The following is a 21,435-nucleotide window of genomic DNA, read 5'->3' as shown; positions in this document are numbered from 1 at the left end:
AAAAAAAATATATTTTTATTTTTAAAAGTGGTTGGACGGAAGCGCTCCTTGAGGAGAACTCTACCACTATAAATAAAGCCTTGAAAGAAATAAATAATAATGAGTTGCGGTGTTCGTTAATAATGTACACCTACTTATCAGAAGTAAACGTAGTTCTAAAAATAAAACCTTTCATTTAAGTAAATATTGATGTGTGTTATTTTTATTCACCCAACTTCAGTGGTGTAGCGGTTAGCGCGCTAAACTTCGGACCTGGAGGTTAGTGGTTCGAGTCTAAGACAAGTTGTATAATTTATTTATAGTATATTGATTTAAGGAATGATATTTGTGACAAGCATGGCTTAAATCAATCTGGACGTAGTTCAAGTAAAGTAAGCACGCCTGTGTATCTTACGAACCGATTAGGCAGGTTTTTCTTAGCTTCGGTTCCTCTGAAGTAAAACTTTTAAAATTCAGGGCACATATTTAGGTAAGGTATAAAAACATAAATTGGAAATTTGATTTAATTTTTCTTTAAGTCATTTACTTATGTTCATAATAAGAAGTTACTTAAACGAATAGATGTTTCATTTACCATGTTAATATTGGGATAGCTCTCATGGGTGACTGCAGAGCCAGTATACAGGGTGGTATCGACGTCTGGGGGACTACTGTGTTCAGGCCTTTTGACTGAGGCTTCATAGGGGGCTAAAAACTGACTAGTTTCATCTGCGAAGATTCTGCAAGAAGAAGAAAAAAAAAATAATCCAAAACTTGACTACTGTGTTCAGGCCTTTTGACTGAGGCTTCATAGGGGGCTAAAAACTGACTAGTTTCATCTGCGAAGATTCTGCAAGAAGAAGAAGAAGAAGAAGAAGAAAAAAAAATAATAATCCAAAACTTGACCAAAATAAAGTTCATACAAAGAGTGCAAGAGATAACCGAATCTTTGATAGAGGGAACTGGAAAGGTCTTATCGACCTGAAAGCGAAGAGAAAAGGATAGGATAGGAGAAAACCAGACGCTCCGAGAACGAACTTATCTGTTTAGATACTGATAGAGCGGTCAAACTTTCTTGACTTGGCGGGGCGGAGCGCTACCGCGCTCCTTAATTCTGAGGTGACTTTGTGTGAAGATTCATCTTGAAAAGAAAACCACCAGTAATTTATAAAACCCCTCCACCAACTGTGAAGAGTATAAGTTACTGGTGTTCGTATCAGTTTAGGATAAAGTTCGCCACGGGCGGAAATCGAACCCGCGACCCATCGCTTACAAGGAGTGACAAGCATGGCTTAACACAATCTGGACATAGTTCGAGTAAAGTAAGCACGCCTGTGTATCTTACGAACCGATTAGGCAGGTTTTTTTTAGCTTCGGTTCCTCTGAAGTAAAACTTTTAAAATTCAGGGCACATATTTAGGTAAGGTATAAAAACATATTATATTGGAAATTTGATTTAATTTTTCTTTAAGTCATTTACTTATGTTCATAATAAGAAGTTACTTAAATGAATAGACGTTTCATTTACCATGTTAATATTGGGATAGCTCTCATGGGTGACTGCAGAGCTAGTATACAGGGTGGTATCGACGTCTGGGGGACTACTGTGTTCAGGCCTTTTGACTGAGGCTTCATAGGGAGCTAAAAACTGACTAGTTTCATCTGCGAAGATTCTGCAAGAAGAAGAAAAAATAATAATCCAAAACTTAACCAAAATAAAGTTCATACAAAGAGTGCAAGAGATAACCGAATCTTTGATAGAGGGAACTGTAAAGGTCTTATCGTCCTGAAAGCGAAGAGAAAAACCAGACGCTCCGAGAACGAACTTATCTGTTTAGATACTGATAGATTCTGAGGTGACTTTGTGTGAAGATTCATCTTGAAAAGAAAAACACCAGTAATTTATAAAAACCCCTCCACCAACTGTGAAGAGTATAAGTTACTGGTGTTCGTATCAGTTTAGGATAAAGTTCGCCACAGGCGGAAATCGAACCCGCGACCTAGCGCTTACAAGGCACTTACTTGTTAAACGCTGACGTATCGGACACGTTACGTCTATGTGATGTATGCCCAGGGGCGGGGTTACCAGGGGGAGATTGGGGGGGCGTGGCTTGAGGGGGCAGACATTGCGACACAGACTCCTGAATGCGAGAACCGGAGGAGGGGAAATTCCCCTCCCCTCCCGGCCCTGGGAGGGAGTCTTCTCGAAACGGGTCTGGAAATGCTGGAGGGGGAGAAAAGTTCATATTAGAGTTGTAGTCGTAGGTTGTGGTTATGTACCGGGTTGAGTTGAGACAGGATATTATTTCTACAGGGCATGGGAGTGGTAACTTAAAAACGAGATTAGTTTAAAAACCTTGCCTATCTCAACCGGGTCAGTACATAACCTAAACCGTACACAAAAAACCCACTCTGGAAATGCTGGAGGGGGAGAAAAGTTCATATTAGAGTTGTAGTCGTAGGTTGTGGTTATGTACCGGGTTGAGTTGAGACAGGATATTGTTTCTACAGGGCATGGGAGTGGTAACTTAAAAACGAGATTAGTTTAAAAACCTTGCCTATCTCAACCCGGTCGTTACATAACCTAAACCGTACACAAAAAACTCACTTTGACGCTTAGGTGTACGGGCAAAAAACATTCCTAAAAATACGGTTAAGCTTCTAAGAGATGCATCTTTACTTATAAAAGCGAGATCTATTCACTCACTTATACACTGATCGCTCTGTCTCCAGAAACCTTAAATTTGGTCGGAATATTCCTAAAATGTTTTAGATGTGCAATAAGAGGGGATTTTAACGATACCTATATCGAAATCGATCTCGAGTTATGATCAATTTTCAATGGCCAAGCACGAACAAGCTGCTGGTTAAGTATAACTCCAATAATCTTAAAATTTAGTTCATTATTCAAGGTGAACACTGGAACACACATGACCTTAATGGCTACCAAGTAATTTCAATGGATAGATTGGTATTGTTATAAGTAGGGCCATCGGCTATAATAAACACCTAAGTCCCAATATCTAAGTACTTCTTCTCCCAACATATCTAAGTACTTCTTCTCCCAACATATCTAAGTACTAAGTCCCAACATATCTAAGTACTAAGTCCCAACATATCTAAGTACTAAGTCCCAACATATCTAAGTACTTCTTCTCCCAACATACCCAACTGCTTCTTAATTGACAAGTTTCCCACACTATGATTCACACTTGTTTATATAGGTCTCTTACACCCATATTTATGAACAAAATGCTGGCTCTTAAGTTCGTGCTAAGCATAGTCTCAAGGCATTTGATTGGTCAAGTTTGACTTGAGACTGATCTAAGAACGATCATTCTTGTTCATAAATACGAGTGTAAGTACAAGTACTTCTTCTCCCAACATACCCAACTGCTTCTTAACTGACAAGTTTCCCACACTATGATTCACACCTTGTTTATACTCCGTTTGAATGTAATATGTAAAATATGGTAATACTTCAAGACAAAGTACCTGTAAGTACTGTTATACTGTTATTTATTGTTCTTGGTATTCATTTAGTATTAGATATATTAGCATCACAGACATGTGGGCATCCTACTGGGCTGACAACGTGAAGGTCGTCGGTTCGACGGTCAAGGCCACAATGGGATGAGATTCAGAAGAAGGAATAGAGGAGAAGAGAACAAAGCTTGCAATCTACGAATGGAATTTCAACAGGGTTGAGCAGACTTGTTGCAAAAGCTGTTTGTCAATTAATATAGGTACTTTGATAAATTTCATATTAGCATCACAGACATGTGGGCATCCTACTGGGCTGACAACGTGAAGGTCGTCGGTTCGACGGTCAAGGCCACAATGGGATGAGAATCAGAAGAAAGAATAAAGAATAAAGGAGAAGTGGAGAAGAGAACAAAGTGTGCAATCTAGGAAAAGAATTTTATCCAAGTTCAGCATACTTGAGTAAATGCTTGTCGCAAATGTCGTTTACCAATTAATAAACCTTGCTAAATTTTATGTTTTCTAAATTACTTTTATCATTGCTAATATTAATATACATTTGTTAAACATCTATTAAAACAAGTTCTTTTTGAAATGTTGTCGATTTTATCCTCAAAGGACACAGTTCGTTCTCGGAACGGCTGGCTTTCTCCTATCCTGTCTTTCTTCTCTTCGATTTCAGGAGGATAAGACCTCAGCAGTTACAGTTCCCTCTATCTGTTTTAATTTTCATGGAATTTGCAAACGTTAAATGACAAAAGAATATTTCTTTACTTAGGGTTATGTTTGTTTATTGATTATTATCAAAAGTCAATGTTGCAATGAAGTCAACTGTTTATTACGCGGTCTAGAAAATAGAACGATAACAAGATAGGTACCTAGGTATTTTTCTACTGGGGAAGATGTAATCCTACAGCGTGTTCTTAGCCTGAGACATCTTCCCAGCAATAAGAGCTTAAAAAAGCATAATGAAATGAGTATTTCACAGCCGTTTTTAATTCGAAACAAGTGCTACATTAGCCTCGTAGCATGCCCATCTCGTAGTATGTCCCTCAACAGATGAGTGATAAAAGACACGATACTTCCTATTTGGAGCTAACCGTGCCATTTAGAAAATATTTTGAATGAACCCTGTAGTTTTAGAATAAAGTCCATCCCTGGTAGGAATTGAACCTATCACTTCAAGGCAGGCACACTACCATACAAGCTAACTAGCTCTGTACTTCAGGTTGTGATTATGTACCGGGTTGAGATGAGCTTGGACTAGGTGAAACAGGATATTGTTTCTACAGTTTGGCATGGGAATGGTAACTTAAAAACAAGGCAAGTTTACCAACCTTGCCTTCCCCAACCCGGTACATAACCACAACCTCAAGACTGAATGAAAATATTATGTAGGTACATACTTATATAAAAAAAGGAAAAGGAAAATAATAGTAATAATAATAATATTTTGTTCATACGAAAAGCAACATATTTCACTGCCTTCGTTTTATTGGATAGGTAGGTAAGTAAAGGTAAAAGAGCCCATCTCAATAGAGAGCAAAACATAGTTGATCATAATGGTCATACAATATTGCGATGCAAAGATAAAAATGACATAACAGTCAATCTCAAGCATTAGATAGGTAGATACCAAAAGTTCATAGTGTTCAAAACTTTCCAAGCCTAGCGACTCTTATACTCTTTATTGTTTATAAATATGTGCGTACAGAAAAAAAAAAAATAATAATAATAATAAAGAAGTTTGACCTGGCTTGGACTCAAACCAAATAAGGAATACATGATCTTTGGAAAATCTTTGACTTGCTTAGGACTCAAAGCAAATATTAATGGGAGTGAACAGTTTGACCGCGCTACAAGAGATATTACAGACCAAGTAGCCGTTTTTCAACATGGCTATGTACTCTGTGATAACATGGGAGTTCTAACAGTTGATAACAATGATGATAACATGAGAGTTGTAACAGTTGATAACAATAATGATAACATCAGTTTATAAAAATGATGATAACATGAACGTTATAACAGTTGATAACAATGATGAAAACATGAGAGTTATAACAATGATGATAATATGAGAGTTATAACTGTTGATAACGTGAGTTATAACTGTTGACAACAATTCAACATGGCTATGTACTCTGTGATAACATGGGAGTTCTAACAGTTGATAACAATGATGATAACATGAGAGTTGTAACAGTTGATAACATGAGAGTTACAACAGTTGATAACAATAATGATAACATGAGAGTTACAACAGTTGATAACAATAATGATAACATCAGTTTATAAAAATGATGATAACATGAACGTTATAACAGTTGATAACAATGATGAAAACATGAGAGTTATAACAATGATTATAACATGAGAGTTATAACAATGATGATAACATGAGAGTTATAACTGTTGATAACGTGAGTTATAACTGTTGACAACAATTATGATAACATGAGAGTTATAACAGTTGATAACAATGATGATAACATGAGAGTTATAACAGTTGATAACAATTATGATAACATGAGAGTTATAACAGTTGATAACAATGATGATAACATGAGAGTTATAACAGTTGATAACAGTGATGTGTTCCGCTTGCTCAGGGAGGGTGAGGGGGATCCAAGTGGTGGCGGGAGCACGCTCGCTGACGGCTTAGGGCGTTGGCGAGGGGTAACGCTGGTCACTTCAACGGCAGAGGGAGGTTTGATCCCGGCAGACACTGGGGAGGGCTTGGAAGGGGTTTGGACGCGTTTGAGCAGATCGCTTTCGAACGGAGGGACGGGGAGGGAGTCGATGTTTGGAGTGGGGGATTTCTGTAAAAGAGAAAGAGAGTGAGAATGCGTTTTATGATGTAGTTGTGGTATAGGCGAGCGGCATTTACCCTTTTTGAGCCACGACCCCCCTGGCGAAGGTACAATCTTTCCACAACCCCCAGGGTTGAGAATCGACGGCTTGACTAAAAATAGCTTTGGTACCTATCAAAATATGTACTTTTTTTTCAACAAAATACTCTTTATTGTTTATAAATATGTGAGTACAGAAAAAAAAATTAAGGAAGTTTGACCTGGCTTGGACTCAAACCAAATAAGGAATAAGTATATGATCTTTGGAAAATCTTTGACTTACCTAGGACTCAGAGCAAATATTAAAGAGAATGAACAGTTTGACCGCGCTACAAGAGATATTACAGACCAAGTAGCCGTTTTCAGGTATAAAATATTAGAGAAATAAAGAATTCAACTTACATTCAAGTTTTGCACAGGATTCTCTTTGCCGGCTATGGTGAAAGTAACGTAGGATACTTGATAGATATCGGGCCTCTTGTCTGGATCTAATTCCAACATGTATCCTGCGATAAATAGACATATAAATAGGGATTAGCAACTATTGATAACACTTTGTAACTTGTCACACAGGACGTAATGGCCTGCGTCATTCTGTAGGATGTTCTCCACCTGAAACAGTTGAAACAGATTTTAATAAATAAGACCAATTACAAAGAAATATTAGACTCGTGTGGTCTGTGGCGTAGCATGCCCATCTCGTAGTATGTCTCTCATCAGATGTGCGATAAGACACAATACTTACCATTTATGTACTCGGTCAACACGAGAAGTGTACGGGCAAAAAACATTCCTAAAAATACGGTTAAGCTTCTAAGAGATGCATCTTTACTTATAAAAGCGAGATCTATTCACTCACTCATACACTGATCGCTCTGTCTCCAGAAACCTAGCCCCCAGAAACCTTAAATTTGGTAGGAATATTCCTAAAATGTTTTAGATGTGCAATAAGAGGGGATTTTAATGATACCTATATCGAAATCGATCTCGAGTTATGATCAATTTTTAATGGCCAAGCATGAACAAGCTGCTGGTTAAGTATAACTCCAATAATCTTAAAATTTAGTTCATTATTCAAGGGGAACACACATGATCTTAATGGCTACCAAGTAATTTCAATGGATAGATTGGTATTGGTATAAGTAGGGCCATCGGCTATAACAAACAACTTATATTCAATGGGTAGACCAACTCACCGGAAGAAGAAAACAGTGCCTCTGCCTCCGCCGCAGGAACAACTACTGCTCCGTCTCCTCCCCCTACCGTCTCCAGATTAGAAGTAGAGCTAGACGTACCGCCTGCCGTGTTCACAGCCGGGGAGAAAGACACGTTGGGGTTAGAAGAAGAGGCGGGCGGAATCGCTTTTGCCGCGGGAGGGGGAAACGGACTCGCGGGAGGGGGAAACGGGCTCGCGCTTGGCGGGGGGAAAGCGATCGTGCCGCTGGAATTGTGAGGCGGGGGGATGCTCGAGCTTGGCGCGGGAAACGCGATGGTCCCGCTTGAATTGTGAGGCTTGCCCCCGGAAGCGGGCGGCGAGCATAAACAAGGTATATTCTATTCTTAGAACGAGACTCAAGTGTCAACCAACCTTGAGATCACGATGAATGATAGGAGTTTGACAGTGATGAAGTCTGGACACAGCCTCGCACGTATCACACATGATCTGCAAGATTTCCGCCTCCGTAAATCCTGACTGCAGCCTGGAACAAACATAATGCCAATTCCAAATAAGGTAAAAGAGGTCTTTTATGACTAAAGTTATTATACACAATACTATCACGTGACGTGAGGTAATGGGGAGTCAGAAAGATGTAGTTCAAAGTTTTCCTATAATATTGTAGGTAATTTCGTTCAGGACAGCTACACCACTATCACGTTACGTGAGCTCACATGACGTGATAGTAGTGTGTTTCTAGCTTAAGATTCACTTGCATCTTGGTGACAAATGACGGTAATGTTTTCTAAATTACTTTTATCATTGCTAATATTAATATACATTTGTTAAACATCTATTAAAACAAGTTCTTTTTGAAATGTTGTCGCCAGCCTTGTTAACTTGGAGGGTAGCGCGTCTGCCTAGTAAGCGCTAGGCCGCGGGTACGATTCCCGCCCGGAGCGGATTTTATCCTCAAAGGATACAGTTCGTTCTCGGAACGGCTGGCTTTCTCCTATCCTGTCTTTCTTCACCCTTCGATTTCAGGAGGATAAGACCTCAGCAGTTACAGTTCCCTGTATTTGAGTGGTCTCATATTTTTTCGTCTCTAATAGTTTTCTTATACATAGGTATTTGAGAGGTATTTTCCGTTTTATTCTAAAGATAATGAAATGAATGGTGATAAGATGAGCGACGAGGATAACAAGCGAGATAGAAAGAGAGAGGGAGAGAGAGAAAGAGACCTTGAAATTGAGTCCGTACAACTTGTTTATTACGCGGTCTAGAAAATAGAACGATAACAAGATAGGTACCTAGGTATTTTTCTACTGGGGAAGATGTAATCCTACAGCGTGCTCTTAGCTTGACTGCTTGAGACATCTTCCCAGCAATAAGAGCTTAAAAAAGCATAATGAAATGAGTATTTCACAGCCGTTTTTAATTCGTAGCAAGGAAACAAGTGCTACATTAGCCTCGTAGCATGCCCATCTCGTAGTATGTCCCTCATCAGATGAGTGATAAAAGACACGATACTTCCTATTTGGAGCTAACCGTGCAACTTTTTAAATTAAATTTCTTAAAAAAAATATTACCCAAAAAGAAAAAAAAAAAAAAAAAAAAAAAAAAAAAAAAACAGATCGCATCTAAGAGTTAAAACCGAGTTTAAACTCCGATTTTGATCCTCGCCATAAACAGGCCAACTTTTTTTTTTGTCAACAACTAGAACCACATGTTCGTCCTCGGAACGGCTGGCTTCCTCCTATCCTGTCTTCCTTCTCTCTTCGATTTCGGGACGATAAGACCTTGGCAGTTCGCTCTATCAAATCTCTTTAAAAAAGAGGTTTTTTTTTAAAGAGGTTTGACAGAAGGAACTGTAAAGGCTAAGGTTTTGCGTCCCGGAAATCGAAGAGAGAAGGAAGACAGGATAGGAGAAATCCAGCCGTTCCGAGAACGAACATTATCCCATCAGGATAAAAACAGTGAATACTTACGAATAAGCGCGTGTACTTTGGGTGAATACTTGGACTCATCCGGTATAGCAAGCTGGGCACTCTGAATAGCTAACGTGCTCTCTCCAAACGGCAACGAGAAGAAACATAGCTTATACAGGAGACAGCCCAGAGCCCAAATATCCGCCTTGGTCGTAATGGATTTGCCGCAGTACAAATCGATCATTTCGGGCGCCCTGTAGAATCGAATAGAATAATAAATTGTCTGTTGTTAAAAATTAATACAGAAATTTATTTTGTGACAGAATGACCTAATGGCCAAGTTCCCGGCATTTGAACACAACAAATTAATACAAGTACAAAATTTACAAAAGGTGGTATTTTTGCCTTAGGCAATCTCTGCAATCCAACCCGAGAATGATGAGACTGAAAAGTCCCTTCACCCTCGAATCGAATAGAATAATAAACTGTCTGTTGTTAAAAATGAATACAGAAATTTATTTTGTGACAGAATGACCTAATGGCCAAACTCCCGACATTTGAACACAACAAATTAATACAAGTACAAAATTTACAAAAGGTGGTATTTTTACCTTAGGCAATTTCTGCAATCCAACCCGAGAATGATGAGACTGAAAAGTCCCTTCACCCTTGCAGTCTAAATCAGTATAAGGTCTTATACTTAGATATGTATTTGATAGGATGCTGGGTAATACAGTTTTACAGAATAAATAAATAGTAAATATCCGCCTTGGTCGTAATGGATTTGCCGCAGTACAAATCGATCATTTCGGGCGCCCTGTAGAATCGAATAGAATAATAAATTGTTTGTTGTTAAAAATTAATACAGAAATTTATTTTGTGACAGAATGACCTAATGGTCAAGTTCCCGATATTTGAACACAACAAATTATTACCAAAATTTACAAAAGGTGGTATCTTTGCCTTGGGCAATCTCTGCAATCCAACCCGAGAATGATGAGACTGAAAAGTCCCTTCACCCTCGCAGTCTAAATTCTCTAAATCAGTATAAGGTCTTACACTTAGATAATTAGATATGTACCTATTTGATAGGATGCTGGGTAATACAGTTTTACAGTATAAATAAATAGGTATTAGGTAACCTTATTTAGCCCACCTCTGTGGTCGAGTGGTCTGACTCTTGATCAGGAGTTGCTGGGTTCGAATCCCGGCCAGGGTGGCAATTTTCTAACCAAACTTTTCCGTTCTAGGCTAGGCATAGAAAAGAATGTGCCGTTATTAGGTAACCTTATTTAGCCCACCTCTGTGGTCGAGTGGTCTGACTCTTGATCAGGAGTTGCTGGGTTCGAATCCCGGCCAGAGTGGCAATTCTCTAACCAAACTTTCCCCGTTCTAGGCTAGGCATAGAAAAGAATGTGCCTTGAAATAATGCAAAAGCGGTGCCGAGGTACATATTTCTGTTATGTTTTTTTTACACAATATGAAAGAAATGGAATAAAAAAAATAAATAGTTATTAGGTAACCTTATTTAGCCCACCTCTGTGGTCGAGTGGTCTGACTCTTGATCAGGAGTTGCTGGGTTCGAATCCCGACTAGGGTGGCAATTTTCTAACCAAACTTTTCCGTTCTAGGCTAGGCATAGAAAAGAATGTGCCTTAAAACAATGCAAAAGCGGTGCCGAGGTACAATTTTCTGTTATGTTTTTTTTTTACACAATATGAAAGAAATGGAATAAAAAGGTCGAACCTGTAGGACAACGTAGTGTACTTGTTGATTTCCTCTTCCACAGCGGGAACTCCCATGGTTTGCGGGTTGAGGATTTTGCCCGTGGCAGAACCGAAGTCACACAGGACGTAATGGCCTGCGTCATTCTGTAGGATGTTCTCCACCTGAAACAGTTGAAACAGATTTTAATAAATAAGACCAATTGAAAAGAAATATTAGACTCGTGTGGTCTGTGTCGTAGCATGCCCATCTCGTAGTATGTCTCTCATCAGATGGGCGATAAGAGACACAATACTTACCATTTAGGTACTCGGTCAACACGAGAAAACCAGAAAGTAATTTTCAACCGCTGAAAATATTTGCAATCGAAAAACGAGTGCACAATTTTGGTCGATGGGGTTAAACTTTGGAAAAGGCTTGAAAAGGGTTCGAATTTTACAGTATAGCGGAGCTATACTAGTAATGAAAGTATTGCAATCGGTCCAAATTTTCAAAATCGGGAAATGATTGGAAATATCCGTTTTTTTCTTATTGCCACACAACTTCTATCAGTTTGGCCCTTTAGCAATTACTTTGTCATTGGGACTGCTCAGTAGTGCTCAGACATTGCCTCACAACTATCAGTTTGGCCCTTTAGCAATTACTTTGTCATTGGGACTGCTCAGTAGTGCTCAGACAATATAGCATCAACTCAACAGCCCCAGATAGTGGAGTTAGCAAAAACATGAATCATCAAGGGGGAAAAAATCACAAGAAAGTATGCATAGGTACTCAAGGGCTGAATTAAGAAATGTGGTGCTTATTTACTGAAGGGAATACTGTTGAGTTGACTTACAATAAAGTTATCTAATTACAAAGGTACTTTGGTATTTCAAATTATTTCCTTATTTTGATTTTATAAAAGGTAGGTACCAATAAAATTTTTAAGGTCAAATTTTTGAAGATCTTAACTAAGTAAGTAAGTAAGTAAGTTTCCTATGTAACCCTATTTCCTAACTTCTGATCAATTGGCTTGGTAAATCCCTTAGTTCAAAAAATAATCTTACCTGGCATTCATCATATTGAGGACATGGGTCTTGCAGTATGGCATAAGTAACAGGAGCTCATGAACCCCATTCCCCTGCTTGATAATACTCGAGTCAATGTAGCCAATGATGTTCTTATGCCCATTGAGATTGCTCTGAAGACAGAAAGAGGGAAATTCACACTAGCACATTATCAACAAAATGAATTTATTCAAACTGAAAACATGTTAGAAGAAAATAACTCAAATTTAGTAGTAGGAAGTGTGGAAATTGATGAGAATATTCAAGAAAGTGCTGTTGATCCTACTGGATCTCAAGTAAAACAAGAATGTGAAACTACACAAGATCCTTTGAATACTACAGGTAGTTATTTTACTCTGCAGTCTTGACATTTTGTTGTTCTCTTTCTCTCTCACTCTATTTCCCCTTTCTTCATCTCTTTTTATCTTTCTTTCTCTCTTTCCCTTTAAGTTTGGACCAATTTGACTTGACAATCTAGACTTTGGACTGTAAAGCACCTATAAGCCACATCATTCAGCATTTTCTGTATTAAAAAAGAAAAAACTATTAAATGGGTAACTTCCAAGCCAAATGTTTGTTCTCATATGAGAGCAACTGGATACTTACTGCAATTTGAATTTCTCTCTTAGCAATGTTGAGATCATGTTCATTGTTCACAAACAACCTCTTCGATAAAATCCGCCCCGGGCGGGAATCGAACCCTCGGCCTAGCGCTTACAAGGCAGACGCACTACCAACTAAGCTAACTAGGCTGGCTCGAAAAACGAGTGCAAAATTTTTGTCGATGGGGCTAAACTTTGGAAAAGGCTTGAAAAGAGTTCGAATTTCTCAGGTCTTTAGATTCCAGCTAAAATAGCTCAAACTTCACAGAGAGGTTCTTTTAAGGTTGTAGTCATAGATACATAGGTCAACGAAATTCTTTTTAAAATCGCTCTTAGAGGAAACAAGGTCTTACAGATGTATTGTATTATGTTGTTAAACCCATAAAATACACAAGACCTTGTTTAGACTGCTGAGGTAAAGGGACTTTTTAGTTTCATTCCAGCATAAACAAGGTATATTCTATTCTTAGAACGAGACTCAAGTGTCAACCAACCTTGAGATCACGATGAATGATGGGAGTTTGACAGTGATGAAGTCTGGATACAGCCTCGCACGTATCACACATGATTTGCAAGATTTCCGCCTCCGTAAATCCTGACTGCAGCCTGGAACAAACATAATGCCAATTCCAAATAAGGTAAAAGAGGTCTTTTATGACTAAAGTTATTATACACAATACTATCACGTGACGTGAGGTAATGGGGAGTCAGAAAGATGTAGTTCAAAGTTTTCCTATAATATTGTAGGTAATTTCGTTCAGGACAGCTACACCACTATCACGTCACTAGAAAGACAACTGCAAATCCACCTGAAAGAAAGCAAGAGATGGGTATTGAACAAATAACCTCTGAGTCTATCATGTTAGAGTATTATTTTATTAGCTTTTTAGTACTTATGTGTGGAAACTGTTTGGGCATGGGATTGTATTTGACTTGAACCTCAGTTGAATGTGGATTTATTTATTTATTTGCTTGAATGTGGATTTGTCCCACACATAAAAGAAGAAAATGACAAAAGAATATTTCTTTACTTAGGGTTATGTTTGTTTATTGATTATTATCAAAAGTCAATGTTGCAATGAAGTCAACATTTATGGAAAAAGCACAAGAAAGTATGCATAGGTACTCAAGGGCTGAATTAAGAAATGTGGTGCTTATTTACTGAAGGGAATATTGTTGAGTTCTTACAATAAACTTATCTAATTACAAAGGTACTTTGGTATTTCAAATTATTTCCTTGTTTTGATTTTATAAAAGGTAGGTACCAATAAATGGTGCAATAAAATTTTTAAGGTCAAATTTTTGAAGATCTTAACTAAGTAAGTAAGTTTCCTATGTAACCCTATTTCCTAACTTCTAATCAATTGGCTTGGTAAACCCCTTAGTTCAAAAAATAATCTTACCTGGCATTCATCATATTGAGGACATGGGTCTTGCAGTATGGCATAAGTAACAGGACCTCATGAACCCCATTCCCCTGCTTGATAATACTCGAGTCAATGTAGCCAATGATGTTCTTGTGCCCATTGAGATTGCTCTGGAAACAGAAAGAGGGAAATTAAGTAAGTATTTGGCTGAGATTTTTTTTTAGCTTATTTTACTCTGCAGTCTTGACATTTTGTTGTTCTCTTTCTCTCTCACTCTATTTCCCCTTTCTTCATCTCTTTTTATCTTTCTTTCACTCTCTCCCTTTAAGTTTGGACCAATTTGACTTGACAATCTAGACTTTGGACTGTAAAGCACCTACATATAAGCCACATCATTCAGCATTTTCTGTATTAAAAAAGAAAAAACTATTAAATGGGTAACTTCCAAGCCAACTGTTTGTTCTCATATGAGAGCAACTGTATACTTACTGCAATTTGAATTTCTCTCTTAGCAATGTTGAGATCATGTTCATTGTTCACAAACAACCTCTTTTTATAAAGAGGAAGAGACAAACTAGATATTTATTAGAATTGTCCACCCAAGTTCATGGTTGGTCAGACCATCAGTCTGGGTTCTATCTTTCTATCTAGGTACCTAACTGATAGCACTGCCACTTTCATTCAGACTCAAGTTGTAGAATGATGTTAAAAATAGTCCAAAGAACTTCACTGGTAACTCTGATAAGGGTGGAAAAGTTATAAAATGAACACTTCTTCTGCACCGGGCATTTTCCCAGCCCTTTTACTTTTAGCACTAGATTGAAAAAGAAAAAATTAAAAAATCTTTTCTGCAAGAGAAAAGCGAAAACACTTGAATGCGGTGTTGCCAGTTGTGAAATAGGATAATCCTGTGGTTATAGGGATAAATGGGGACAAAGTATACAGGGTGTTTCCACAACTGTATACGTACCCTACAAAACCATAAAACAACAAACTTTTTTTTTCTCCAGCCTTGCTCTTTACGGAGAGTGGGGCACGGGGCACGGTAGGATAAGGCCGTGTTAGCCTCCCTTGTTTTTATCCCTAAAAAATTGCAAAAAAAAAAAATGGTGTTAGCAACTGTTTGGATTCTTAGGGGTCCCTACCTGAAATCCTGGATACTGGCCTGGGGTTACCTATTTGTCCTTTTCTCAGATTTGCACTTGTTTTTGGATATTGATCTTGTTTCAGAATGTGATGGTGTTGGTTGAACTGTTGTTTCTGCTGCCGCCGCTGCTGCTGTTGTTGTTGTTGTTGTTGTTGTTGTTGTTGTTGTTGTTGTTGTTGTTGTTGCTGTTGTTGTTGTTGTTGTTGTTGTTGTTGTTGTTGTTGTTGTTGTTGTTGTTGTTGTTGTTGCTGTTGTTGTTGTTGTTGTTGTTGTTGTTGTTGTTGTTGGTGTGTTGTTGTTGTTGTTGTTGTTGTTGTTGTTGTTGTTGTTTTTGTTGTTGTTGTTGTTGGTGGTGGTGTTGGTGTTGGTATTGTTGTTTGTTGTTGTTGTTGTTGTTGTTGTTGTTGTTGTTGTTGTTGTTGTTGTTGTTGTTGTTGTTGTTGTTGTTGTTGCTGCTGCTGTTGATGTTGTTGTTGCTGCTGCTGCTGCTGCTTAGAGTGAGGATAGACATATGAGGAGAGCGGATCAATTTTCCGTCTACTATACTGATGATGATCGGTTTTGTGCACTTTTAAAAAAAAAAATGTAGGTAGCCCTTCATTATTAGCTGTTACATTCTCACCTCTTTTTCGGCGGGAACCAATTCACCTGTGCCAAAGGTCACCATATTTTTTGAAAGCCAATTCGTACTCAACCTTTTCTTTTTCGTTTCTCCTTCAGTATATCCGAAAGTGCAATATCCACGGTTCAATTCAACACAACCGGTGATTGGTTGGCTCTAGGCTGCTCTGAGCGGGGTCAACTCCTAGTGTGGGAATGGCAGAGTGAAACCTATGTTGACCATCGAAAATTTGACCCGATTACATTACTTTCCTTCCTATAGGATAAAGAAAGTAAAAAGGTTTGATAGAGGGAACTGTAACAACAAACTGTCTTATTGTCCCGAAAGTGAAGTAAGGTTGTGGTTATGTACCGGGTTGGGGAAGGCAAGGTTGGTAAACTTGCCTTGTTTTTCAGTTACCACTCCCATGCCAAACTGTAGAAACAATATCCTGTCTCACCTGGTCCGAGCTCATCTCAACCAGGTACATAACCACAACCTGATGGAAGGCTCTTTTTTCCCTCTCTCTCTCTCTCTCTCTCTCTCTCTCTCTCTCTCTCTCTCTCTCTCTCTCTCTCTCTCTTCCAATGCAGTGTCCAGTGTGTGTTACTCGCATGATGGCCAGTTTATTGCCTCGGGTGGCGAAGATGGAAAGGTAGGTTGAATTCAAAAGACTGTGTGACCCTAAAAAATAGAAGAAAAAAAAAAACAAATGACCAAACAAAAAAAAAACGAAGGGACAAACGACAAAACAAACAGACGAACAAACAAACAAAAAGCCAACGAACAACCTACCAAATGAACTAAGTATCTCGTACATTTTCGGAGATTCAGTTCATATCAACAGTGTAGTTATTAGGGAAGTAGATAATTTTCAAAATGTCTTCTGTTATGTATTGTCAATTTACTTCTTACTTATATTCAACATCAGTGTCTCTTCTTCTTCCTAGCCTTTTCCTATTTAAATAGGGTCGGCGCGGTGTATTCAACACTAGTTTGCTTCCTATATTCACATCAGTTAACCTCCTTAGCGACATTCAAATCAATTGAATGAGGGACTTACCACGGGATGGGCATGCTATGACACAGACCACAAGCGTACAGTGTAGCAGTTGTTGTAGCTACATTCACGCTGCTTTACGTCTTCTGTTCCCCATCAGGTTAAACTTTGGAACGTACACACGGGATTCTGTTTTGTGACGTTCTCAGAACACACTTCTCCCGTATCAGCAGTTCAGTTCAGTAATACACGCAAGTTCGTTCTCTCGGCCAGTGTGGACGGAACAGTACGCGCTTTCGACCTGACTAGGTAAGAACTTTAATAGTAATATGTAATGTTTATTACGCGGTCTAGAAAATAGAACGATAACAAGATAGGTACCTAGGTATTTTTCTACTGGGGAAGATGTAATCCTACAGCGTGCTCTTAGCTTGACTGCTTGAGACATCTTCCCAGCAATAAGAGCTTAAAAAAGCATAATGAAATGAGTATTTCACAGCCGTTTTTAATGCGTAGCAACGAAACAAGTGCTACATTAGCCTCGTAGCATGCCCATCTCGTAGTATGTCCCTCATCAGATGAGTGATAAAAGACACGATACTTCCTATTTGGAGCTAACCGTGGTATTTAGAAAATATTTTAGTTTTAGAAAAACTCTGTGCCATAGAGTTAACGCCTCATTGGGTGAATCATTTTTCAGTTGCTGTTACGTGTATGATAAATATCCACCCTGTATAAAGATAACACATCAAGTGTCGAGATAATATTGTAGCGCCAAAATATTTTAGTTTTAGAAAAACTCTGTTCCATAGAGTTAACGCCTCATTGGGTGAATCAATTTTCAGTTGCTGTTACCATGATAAACATCCACCCTGTATAGAGATAACACATCAAGTGTCGAGATAATATTGTAGCGCTTATTCCTACTGTGTAGGTAACCTAGATTTTACAATCTTGGAATTTTTATATTTTAAAATGCCTTCCACTGCTAAGTACCAACCTAGTCTGAAATATGTGAGCCCCAGTTTTTTTAAGAGCTTCGATAGAGCTGTAACAACTGTGGTCTTTTCGTCCCGAAAGCGAATAGAGAAGGACAGGATAGGTGGAAGCCGTTCGTTCTAGAACGAACAGTTTCTGTTAAGGATAAAGTTCACCCCGGGTGGGAATCGAACCCGCAACCTAGCGCTTACAAGGGCGGGTTAAAAAGCTGATTAGGCTGGCTAAGCCCCAAGTAACAGTTTACAGTCGGGTTCTCCTAAAAGAGCTTTTCCACCAAACCATTCCCAACATATCTAAGTACTTCTTCTCCCAACATATCTAAGTACTTCTTCTCCCAACATATCTAAGTACTTCTTCTCCCAACATATCTAAGTACTTCTTCTCCCAACATATCTAAGTACTAAGTCCCAACATATCGCTCTGTACTTCAGGTTGTGGTTATGTACCGGGTTGAGATGAGCTTGGACCAGGTGAGACAGAATACTGTTTCTACAGTTTAGCATGGGAGTGGTAATTTTAAAACAAGTTAAGTTCACCAACCTTGCCTTCCCCAACCCGGTACATAACCACAACCTCAAGTCTGAATGAAAATATGTAGGTACATACTTACATATGTTTGTAGATACGCTTGAAAAGGGTTCGAATTTCTCAGGTCTTTAGATTCCAGCTAAAATAGCTCAAACTTCACAGAGAGGTTCTTCTAAGGTTGTAGTCATAGGTACATAATTATGTAGGTCAACGAAATTCTTTATAAAATCGCTCTCAGGTGTTTGGTTCCCGATTGGGTGTGCTGTCACTTTTCTTCTCATTTTTGGAGAACAACTTTAACTTATTCATAGTAAAGTTGACTTGTTACTACTCAAGATACTTGATCTTTGACTGACCATAAGATATCTTCATTACTGAACCTTAGTAATTCTAAATTGGGATAGATGTTAACATTTTACTATCAAAACTGATAGACATTTCCTGTTAGTGTGATTAAACTTTAAGTAGGCCTCTAAAGAGTAGGACTGACACAAAAACACTTTGTAGGCATCGCTCTCAGAGGAAACAAGGTCTTACAGATGTATTGTATTATGTTGTTAAACCCATAAAATACACAAGACCTTGTTTAGACTGCTGGGGTAAAAGGACTTTTTAGTTTCATTCGAGCATAAACAAGGTATATTCTATTCTTAGAACGAGACTCAAGTGTCAACCAACCTTGAGATCACGATGAATGATAGGAGTTTGACAGTGATGAAGTCTGGACACAGCCTCGCACGTATCACACATGATCTGCAAGATTTCCGCCTCCGTAAATCCTGACTGCAGCCTGGAACAAACATAATGCCAATTCCAAATAAGGTAAGTGAGGTCTTTTATGACTAAAGTTATTATACACAATACTATCACGTCACGTTAGTTCAAAGTTTTCCCATAATATTGTAGGTAATTTTTTGATAGTAGCCACTATTATCACGTCACGACGTGAGCTCACGCAAGATTTCCGCCTCCGTAAATCCTGACTGCAGCCTGGAACAAACATAATGCCAATTCCAAATAAGGTAAGTGAGGTCTTTTATGACTTAAGTTATTATACACAATACTATCACGTCACGTGAACTCATGGGGAGTCAGAAAGATGTAGTTCAAAGTTTTCCCATTATATTGTAGGTAATTTCGTTCAGGACAGCTACACCACTATCACGTTTGTCTTGCGCATATGCGAGACACTGCGAGAAAACTTGGCGTGGGGGTTAACACAAGCAAAAAGGCCTTGGCGGTCAAAGTGTTAAATGGGTAACTTCCAAGCCAAAATTTCACTAGAAAGACAACTGCAAATCCACCTGAAAGAAAGCAAGAGATGGGTATTGAACAAATAACCTCTGAGTCTATCATGTTAGAGTATTTATTAGCTTTTTAGTACCTATGTTTGGAAACTGTTTGGGCATGGGATTGTATTTGACTTGAACCTCAGTTGAATGTGGATTTATTTATTTGATTGAATGTGGATTTGTCCCACACATAAAAGAAGAAAATGACAAAAGAATATTTCTTTACTTAGGGTTATGTTTGTTTGTTGATTATTATCAAAAATCAATGTTGCAGTGAAGTCAATATTTACTGTGTTCACAAAGAAAAAGTCTCTATAGGTACCTTCTTAAAAAACTGTAACAATGGGATTCTTAAAATCAAAGAGATAATGAACCCTGTAGTTTTAGAATAAAGTTCATCCCTGGTAGGAATTGAACCCATGACCTATCACTTCAAGGCAGGCACACTACCATACAAGCTATCTAGCTCTGTACTTCAAGACTGAATGAAAATCTAGATATTTACCTTCTGCCAAAACATCCTCAACAACCACAGTGGTTCTGCCGACAACAAATGTTTTTCCCACGTAGGTGTTTGGTTCCCGATTGGGTGTGCTGTCACTTTTCTTCTCATTTTTGGAGAACAACTTTAACTTATTCATAGTAAAGTTGACTTGGTACTACTCAAGATACTTGATCTTTGACTGACCATAAGATATCTTCATTACTGAACCTAGTAATTCTAAATTGGGATAGATGTTAACATTTTACTATCAAAACTGATAGACGTTTCCTGTTAGTGTGATTAAACTTCAAGTAGGCCTCTAAAGAGTAGGACTGACACAAAAACACTTTGTAGGTAACTAAAAACACTTGGAGAACAAAAATCACAGATAAAATTAAATCTTTTGATAACCAATCAAACACCTCTCGGCCAAAAGATAAATGAACTCACAGTGCAAAATTGATCATTGGAGAAAGAAGCAAATTCTTAATTTATAAAGAGGAAGAGACAAACTAGATATTTATTAGAATTGTCCACCCAAGTTCATGGTTGGTCAGACCATCAGTCTGGGTTCTATCTAGATACCTAACTGATAGCACTGCCACTTTCATTCAGACTCAAGTTGTAGAATGATGTTAAAAATAGCCCAAAGAACTTCACTGATAACTCTGATAAGGGTGGAAAAGTTATAAAATGAACACTTCTTCTGCACCGGTCATTTTCCCAGCCCTTTTACTTTTAGCACTAGGTATTGAAATTTGAAAAAGAAAAGAAAAAAAATTAAAAAATCTTTTCTGCAAGAGAAAAGCGAAAACACTTGAATGCGGTGTTGCCAGTTGTGAAATAGGATAATCCTGTGGTTAAAGGGTTATAGGGATAAATGGGGACAAAGTATACAGGGTACGTGTTTCCACAACTGTATACGTACCCGTCCACTTTGATTTAGGCTTTGGGTGTTAGAATTCAGTTCAGTATGGTGACCGTTATGATTCTGATGTTTCGGTCGTTCAAACTCCTGATTATTGGCAGAACTTATATCATTCTCAGCATTACGAGATTTATTATGTTGACTTTGGGAAGTTAATTCTAACTCCTGAGCAAAATTCAGTTGGTAATTGTTTTCATTCATGCCTCTTGGAATTAACAGCTGTTGACCGAAAGAGAAAGATGACTCATCAGATGCATTATCATGAGCTGAATCATCCTCTTCCATACTCTTGTCAATATCGGCATCATGTCGTTCAAA

General features: G+C 38.3%; 1 protein-coding gene across 1 annotated transcript in view; it reads right to left on the bottom strand.

The window, feature by feature from the left end:
- The window catches only part of LOC103524827, a 38,768-nt gene extending 19,552 nt beyond the window's left edge, over positions 1-19,216 (bottom strand). The window contains exons 1-12 of the mRNA XM_026820098.1: positions 19,092-19,216; positions 14,628-14,712; positions 14,175-14,308; positions 13,266-13,377; positions 11,145-11,287; positions 9,459-9,652; positions 6,717-6,820; positions 6,006-6,284; positions 2,687-2,702; positions 2,002-2,203; positions 761-829; positions 575-719 (exon numbers count right to left, since the gene is read on the bottom strand). Coding sequence (XP_026675899.1) covers positions 575-719; positions 761-829; positions 2,002-2,203; positions 2,687-2,702; positions 6,006-6,284; positions 6,717-6,820; positions 9,459-9,652; positions 11,145-11,287; positions 13,266-13,377; positions 14,175-14,308; positions 14,628-14,712; positions 19,092-19,216 — 1,608 coding nt within the window. The remainder of the gene's footprint in view (positions 1-574; positions 720-760; positions 830-2,001; positions 2,204-2,686; positions 2,703-6,005; positions 6,285-6,716; positions 6,821-9,458; positions 9,653-11,144; positions 11,288-13,265; positions 13,378-14,174; positions 14,309-14,627; positions 14,713-19,091) is intronic.
- Positions 19,217-21,435: the final 2,219 nt, after the last annotated feature.

The sequence above is a fragment of the Diaphorina citri genome, unplaced genomic scaffold (assembly GCF_000475195.1).
Source record: "Diaphorina citri unplaced genomic scaffold, Diaci psyllid genome assembly version 1.1 scaffold122, whole genome shotgun sequence".
NCBI classification, from domain to species: domain Eukaryota; kingdom Metazoa; phylum Arthropoda; class Insecta; order Hemiptera; family Psyllidae; genus Diaphorina; species Diaphorina citri.
This window is presented reverse-complemented; position numbering and strand designations above follow the sequence as displayed.